Source organism: Ursus maritimus, unplaced genomic scaffold (genome assembly GCF_017311325.1).
Source record: "Ursus maritimus isolate PB19 unplaced genomic scaffold, ASM1731132v1 scaffold_33, whole genome shotgun sequence".
Taxonomy (NCBI): Eukaryota; Metazoa; Chordata; class Mammalia; order Carnivora; family Ursidae; genus Ursus; species Ursus maritimus.
The window spans coordinates 24,111,342-24,118,978 of record NW_024425897.1 but is presented as its reverse complement, the minus strand read 5'-3'; the positions used below and the strand labels follow the sequence as shown (position 1 = coordinate 24,118,978).

At 54.1% G+C, this 7,637-nt stretch overlaps 1 protein-coding gene across 1 annotated transcript in view; it reads left to right on the top strand.

The window, feature by feature from the left end:
* Positions 1–1,096: 1,096 nt before the first annotated feature.
* Positions 1,097–7,637, top strand: part of RILPL1 (Rab interacting lysosomal protein like 1) — a 42,565-nt gene continuing 36,024 nt past the window's right edge. The window contains exon 1 of the mRNA XM_008688966.2: positions 1,097–1,420. Coding sequence (XP_008687188.2) covers positions 1,112–1,420 — 309 coding nt within the window. The 5' untranslated portion in view covers positions 1,097–1,111. The remainder of the gene's footprint in view (positions 1,421–7,637) is intronic.

Sequence of the window (7,637 nt, the reverse complement as noted above, 5' to 3'; positions counted from 1 at the left end):
CCGGCCTCCCCTCCTCTGTGAAGCCGTGTTTATGTCACAAGGAACTGCTAATGGACGTGGCTCTGAGGGCGGGGCAGCCCGGCGGCTTCGGGGGCAGGGGACCCCTCCACCCTTCCTTGTGCCCCTCTCGGACGCCTGTACTGGAGCGCAGGGCCCGGCGCCACCAGGTCCGCCTGCGACTCGGTCTGCGGGCTGGGGGGGAGGAGGGGCGGAGGTTGTCCTCGCTCTCTCCCCAGCATGGTCCCCATCCCCGAGTCCACCTCTCGACCCCTCCATTCCTCTCCAAAGCAGAGGCTGCCCTCGGCTCAGAGAAGCGTCCAGAGACCAGCGTCCCCCGCCCCCTCTCCTCCCGGCTAGCCTCGACCCCTCCCCGGCGGGAGTGGGAGAGGAGGAGCCAGGACCGGGTCGGAGGAGGGGGCGGCGCGCCCGACGCGCGGGGGGCGGCGAAGAGGAAGGTACGGCGGGTGGAGAGGGGGTCGGGGCAGGGGGTGCTGCCTAGTCGGCGGGTCGCGGTGCGGGGCCCGCGGGGACCCGGGCGCCCTCGGGCGGCGGAAGCCGGGCGCGCCCCTCGCCAGGCCGGGATCGGGGCGGGGCGCGCGGCATCCCCGCGGGGGGAGCCGGTCACCCGGTCTCGCCGCCGCCACCAAAGTTTCCCGGAGGAGCCGCGGCCGCCCTTCCTTCCCCGGCCCCGGCCGCGGGGGCGACCCTCGGGCGAGAACTGTTTCCGAGGGCGACGGGCCCCCTCTCCAGCTAGACCCCGCGCCTCCATTGCGCCCAACTCGGATTCCCAACTTGGGAGGCGCCGCGGGCCTGCGCACGCGCGCCTTCCTCGCCGCCGCCGCCTCCTCCTCCTCCTCCCGCCGGGGAGCAGGCTCCGGGCCGAGCCGCGCGCCGAGACTCGCCCCCCGCGCGCCGCCCTCCGGCTCGCGGTCCGCCGCCCTCGCCCATGCGGACGCCGGCCGGTCGCCCGGTGCGCCCTCGCCCGAGGGCCAGCTGAGCGCGGACCGCCGGCGGCGGCGCGAGGTGGGCCCGGCCCGGCGCTGTCCTCGACAGCGGCAAGTTTGGGAGTTGCACTAGTTTGCGGGGTGGGGGAGAGGCCGGGCGGGGGGCCATGGAGGAGGACAGGGGGTCGTCTCTGGCGGCCGAGTCGGCGCTGGAGAAGAACGTGGCGGAGCTGACCGTCATGGACGTGTACGACATCGCGTCGCTCGTGGGCCACGAGTTCGAGCGGGTCATCGACCAGCACGGCTGCGAGGCCATCGCGCGCCTCATGCCCAAGGTCGTGCGTGTCCTGGAGATCCTGGAGGTGCTGGTCAGCCGCCACCACGTCGCTCCTGAGCTGGACGAGCTGCGCCTGGAGCTGGACCGGCTGCGCCTGGAGAGGATGGACCGCATCGAGAAGGAGCGCAAGCACCAGAAGGTGGGCAGCGAGCGGCCCCAGTCTGCCCATCCGGGGAATGGGGCCGCTGGAACCTAAGGGCCCTTCAGCATCCGGCAACTGGAGGTGCACACTCTGTGTATGCAGGGACTAGATGAGAAGGGACCCGAATGGATGAAAGAGGGAGGGAGGGAGGCCCCCGGCCCTTTTTTGTCCAGGCAGCGCCACCTGGCATATACCACTTCAGAGATTAAGGGCAGTTCTTTGGAGTCAGACCTGAGTTCCAGTCCCACCTTTACGATTTAATAGCTGTGTGACCTTGGTTAAGTTATTCAATCTCTCTGTGCTTTATTTCCTCACATGTCAAATAGTGATAGTAAGACCCACCTGATAAGAATTGTCATATATCTAAAGTGCTTAGATAATATTATTTTCCAGAAGTGAAGTAAGCCCTTTGCTCTTCAGTGTTACCCAAGAAGACGTGACATTAAGCCCCTTCTTCTCACCCCAAAACCCCTCAGAGCAAAGGGGATATGACCTCCAGCCACAGAGCTCATTGACCCCCCCCCCTCAATCTCTGGGTTTCTATTTGCAAATTGTTTCCCAGGGTTTCTTCTAGTTTATTAACCTGAGGTGCTTTCCTCTCCTTGGTTTTATCTTTAATCTTCGCAGAACTCTGCGAGCAGAAACTATCTTCATTTTTACCAATGAAGAAAATTGGCGGGCGGGGGTGGGGGGGGATTTGTCCCAAGTTAGTGCTGAGAAAAATCCCAGCCCCAGTGGAGGTAACTCTAGTGCTGCTTTCCTGATTTGGGGGACGGACATGGCTTGGGGCAAGTTAAAGCTAAGCCTCTGCCCTATGAACAAGAATCCCTCCGAGCACATGAATCAGGGCCTCCCTACTGGGCTGGGAGTCTAGACAAGGTGCCTGGGGAAAAGGAAGTGGGAGATGTGTGGTTTCCTGCCCCAACCTCAGCCCAAGGAAGATTCTGTCAGACCCTTTAGACAGAGAATAGGAGGAAACGCCTTTCCTTGGAGGAATCAGGGTGCCTGAGTGGGCTCTGGCTTGCTGTGTGGCCTCAGGAAATACACTTGGCCTCTCTGAACCTCCCTGGCAGGCCATAACCTATTGTTTTTCAAGGAAAATAGCCCCCAAAGCGGCTGTGTGTTAACCTGGGGGCAGAGCTGTGAGTGTTTGCAAGGTTTGACAGTGTTTGTCCTCACAGGTCCCTGTGCCCTGAGGTCAGGAAGGAAACTCAAGCTCCCAAGTGTTAGGCAACATTTCCAAGATCACACTGAGAGCTTGAAAATGCCCCAGGCTTGCAATTAATGTCAAGTTCCCTGGAGCAGGGACTTTGGAGCTAGATGGCCTGGTTTCAAACACTGCCACTGTGTGATCTTAGGCAAGTCACCTCGCTTCTCTGTGCCTCAGTTTCCTCAGCTGTAAAATGGGGATGGTAATAGCACACATCTCGTGGAGTTGTGGTGGAAAGGGTTGGTTAACTTATATAAAGTGTTTGGGACAGAGCCTGGCCCATTGTGAGGGCCTTACAAGCATTAACTGTTATCTTTAGGACTTGGGGGGCTTTCAGTGAGGAGTTCATAGACACCCTACCCCTATCTCTGGCACCCCTTCTCCTACCCCAGACCCCCACCCCCCATCTCTCTTAGAGAGTTGGGGGAAGGGATCTTTGAAATCCTCTCATGTGGCTGCCTCTTATTAACTGGGGCCAAGGGGCTTAGGCCAGGTCACTCAGAAGTCCTGGCACCTGGGTCCCCACCCTTGGTGTTAGAGTTCTGCAGCAGCTGGGCTGGGAGACACCCTTGGGAGCCATCGGAGGCCAGCAGGCCTGGAGTCAGATGGAATTCCCAGCCAGCTGCACTTGTCACTTCTGGAACGCTATCAGCCAGGAAGTAAACCCCAGNNNGGTTCAGAGCTGGGCCTTGTTTGTAAACACTGAGGATGAGCTCTCATAATCAGAGGACAAAACCCTTTTCCCATCCCAGCCTTGGTCTCCTTTTCTCTGTATTCTTAGGATCGAGAGAGACTCATCTGATTTTTTTTTTCTTGTAGTCTCAAAGGCTCTTCATGGTGTTATTTCCACAAAAATCTTCTGAGCATGTCCTTGGTCTTATCAGTTTGTCTGTTCATTCCTCCTTCCTTCCTCTGGCTCCCCCCCTCCTTCCCTCATTCTCTCTCTCTCTCAGCACACATGGCTCCAGTAAAGCATGCACCCTGTCTTCCAGCAACCCCTCCCCCAAGCACACCCCCAGACTCAGTCAGTTCCACTCATCACACAGACTCAGACCACAGTTTTAACATGTTCTCTCTGGTTACTCAGTCTGCAACCCCGTTGACGGGCCATGGCATGCAAGGTGCCTTCCTAGGTGACATGGGCAGGGCAGAGATGAGGGAAGCTGGATCCTCATCTCAGGGAAGACAGGAAAAATACAAATAGGCTTAGAAAGTGATGGCTGTGCAGATACAGTTGTCTATAACGTTAACAGTCTATTTTGTTCATTTACTCATTCAACACACGTATTTATTGAGCACCTACTGTGTACCAGGCGCTGTTCTGGGCACTGGGGAGACAGCGGTGACCACAACAGATGAGGTTTTTGCCCTCATGGGCCTGACTGACTGACTTTTTTTCTTTCTTTCTTTTTTTTTTAAGATTTTATTTATTCATTTGACAGAGAGAGAGACAGCCAGCAAGAGAGGGAACACAAGCAGGGGGAATGGGAGAGGAAGAAGCAGGCTCCCTGCTGGGCTCAATCCCAGGACCCTGGGATCACGCTCCAAGCCGAAGGCAGATGCTTAATGACCCCCAGGGCAGCATGCACCCCCCCAGGCGCCCCATCATGGGCCTGACTTTCTTTCTTTTTTTTTTTTTCTTTTTTTTTTTTTTTAAAGATTTTATTTATTTATTTGACAGAGAGAGAGACAGCCAGCGAGAGAGGGAACACAAGCAGGGGGAGTGGGAGAGGAAGAAGCAGGCTCCTAGCGGAGAAGCCTGATGTGGGGCTCGATCCCAGAACGAATCACGCCCTGAGCCGAAGGCAGACACTTAACGACTGAGCCACCCAGGCGCCCCTGGGCCTGACTTTCTAGTGCAGTGCTGTCCCATAGAAGAATTATGTGGCTTGCCCCATTAATAAAAAGACACAGACGAGGTTAATTTTAATAACATACATCAAACCCCATCTATGCAAAATATTATTTCCACATGTAATCAACATAAAAAATTATTTCTTATTGAGATCTGGTTGATACGTAACATGCTACTAGTTTTAGGTGTACTGCATCATGATTTGATATTTGTGTATATTGTGAAGTGATCACCACAGTAAATTTAGTTAACGTCCTTCACTACACATAGTTACCCCCAAGATTATTAAAGAGATATTTTGCATTTTTTTCCTATGTCTTTGAAATCTGGTGCCTTTTAAACCCTTATTGCACCTGCCAGCTCAGCCCAGCCACATTTCAAGTGCTCAGCAGCCACGTGTGGCTTGTGGCTGCTCTGTTAGATGGTGCAATGCTAGTGTGAGGAGATAGGGTTTTTTTTTTTTAATTTTCAGCTTATGATAAGTGACATGAAGAAAATAAAACAGGGAGCTATGAAGGAGACTGGCCAGGATGGGGGTCTAATAGATGGGGCAGTCAGGAAGGCTTCCCTGAGGAGGTGACATCTGTGCTGAGATCTGAATCAAGTGTGGGTGCCCTCCACAGAAAGAGCTGGGGATGGGGCATTCTAGGCAGATGCCTCTGCAAGTGCAAAGGCCCTGAGGTAGGAACGGGCTTGGTGTGTTCAAGGACCACAATGAAGGGGGCACCTGTGTGGCTCTGTCGGTTAAGCATCTGCCTTCTGCTCAGGTCATGATCCCAGGGTCTTGGAATTGAGCCCTGCATCGGGCTCCCTGCTCAGCAAAGAGCCTGCTTCTCCCTCTCCCACTCCCGCTCCCCCTGCTTGTGCCCACTTGTTCTCTCTCTCTCTCAAATCAATAAATAAAATCTTTAAAAAAAAAAAAAAAGGGGGCGCCTGGGTGGCACAGCGGTTAAGCGTCTGCCTTCGGCTTAGGGCGTGATCCTGGCGTTATGGGATCGAGCCCCACATCAGGCTCCTTCGCTATGAGCCTGCTTCTTCCTCTCCCACTCCCCCTGCTTGTGTTCCCTCTCTCGCTGGCTGTCTCTATCTCTGTCGAATAAATAAATAAATTCTTTAAAAAAAAAAAAAAAAAAGGAACACAAAGAAGGCCCATGTGGCTAGAACAGAGCAAGTAAGGAAGAGAAGTGGGAGGTAAGATTGGGGAGCTGCAGGGGTCTGATTATACTGGGCCTCGTAGGCCAGCATACGGAATTTGAAGACGGGAAAGGAAGTAATCAATCAGGGGTGACTTCCTGGAAGAGCCTTTTAGCTGGTATGGAGGCTAGATTAAATTCGCTGTGGTCAGCTCAGAGGCAAGAACCACACCACCTCCCGCCCCCTTTTAGGGGCAGGGAAAGAACCCCTGAGGGTTAAAGTCTGTATTCATCTCCTACTGGTGCCGTAACAAGTTAGCACAGCTTACTGGCTCGAAGTGACACAAATTTGTTACGATAATGCCGAGTAGGGTATGTATGGATCCTATCAATATGGATAATGCTGGGTAGAATTCTGGAGGTCAGAAATCACACATGGGTTTCACTGGGTTAAAACCAAGATGTCGGGAAATTCATTCCTTCTGGCAGCTCTAGGGGAAAGTCCACTTCCTTGCCTTGTCCAGCTTCCGGAGGCCACCCGCACGCCTCGGGTTTTGGCCCCTTCCTCCATCACAGCCGGCAGACTACCGTCTTCAAATCCCTAACTCTGACTTCTCCTTCTGTCACCACATCATCTGACCCCCCTTTCACTGATGAGGACCCTGGTGATTACACTGGGCCCACCTGGATAACCCAGGTGACTCTCCCCATCTCGGGGTCTTTAACAGAATCACACCTGCCAAGGTCCTTTGCCATGTAGGGTCACATGGCCTACAGCTCACAGGGAGCGGGATGTGCGGTCAGTTACACTTGACCATTGCCCCCCGGGGCCCTCTGTGCTCAGCCAGGTGGGAGCAGAGAGGAAGAGCGTGGGAGAGCCTGCCTCTGCTTCCAGGCCACACCTGCCCATGGGAAGGCCACATGCCCACTCCATCATTCCACTCTCTGGTCCTGTCCTTCACCTCGCCTGGTGACCTTGAACCAGCTGTGCGAATACTTAGTTATTACCTCTCATTTCCCCGCTGCAGCAGGCTTCCTGACAAAGGAGATGGGGATTTAGGAATGTATTTAAAAGATGAACGGAGGCCGTGTTTATCCGGCCACCTGGGCCGGCTTGTGACAGGCTGTGGGAGGAGTAGAAACCAGCAAACACATCTTGAGCATTTTCTGGGTGCTGGGCACTATTCCAGACATTGACATAAGCCTCATGACAGCCCTCGGAGGTAGATATCACACTGTTTTCCACATTTCCAAGGCACCCAGAGATTGAATAACTTCTGGATCAGCTAGTAAGTGGCAGAGACAAGATTCAAACTTGGGTCAACAGGCTCCAATATCTTTGCTTTTTAAACCAGCACTGTGTCTCCCAACGGCGATTGTGCTATGTTTAGTTACTGGTTTTACAAAAGACTCCCCCCCCCTTTTCCTGGTAACAGCTTTATTGACTATAATTCGCATACCATATAGTTCACCCATTTAAAGTGTCTAATTCAGTGGGTTTTGGTCTGTTCAACAGAGTTGTGTAACTTCCACCAGAATCATTTTTTTTTTTTTTTTTAAGATTTTACTTATTTATTTGAGAGAGAGTGAGAGAGAGCATGAGCAGGGGGAGAAGGAGAAGCAGACTCCCTGCTCAGCGGAGCTCGATCCTGGGACCCAGGGATCATGACCTGAGCTGAAGGCAGATGCTTCGCCAACTGAGCCACCCAGGCGCCCCCTGAATCAATTTTAGACATTTTCATTACTTTGGAAAGAAGACCCATGCTCAATGAGCAGTCACTCCTCATTCCCCACCAACCCTCCGGCCCTAGACAAGCGCCCGTCTGCTTTCCGAGTCTGTGGATTTACCCGTTCTGGGTATGTCCCTTCAGTGGGGTCATACACGGTGTGGCCTGACTCCTTTCACTGGGCATCGTGTTTTCACAGCGGATCCATGTTGTTCATCAACTGACGGACCTCTGGGTGGTTTCTGCATGTTGGCTCTTGTGCATAAGGCTGCTGTGAACATTCACATGC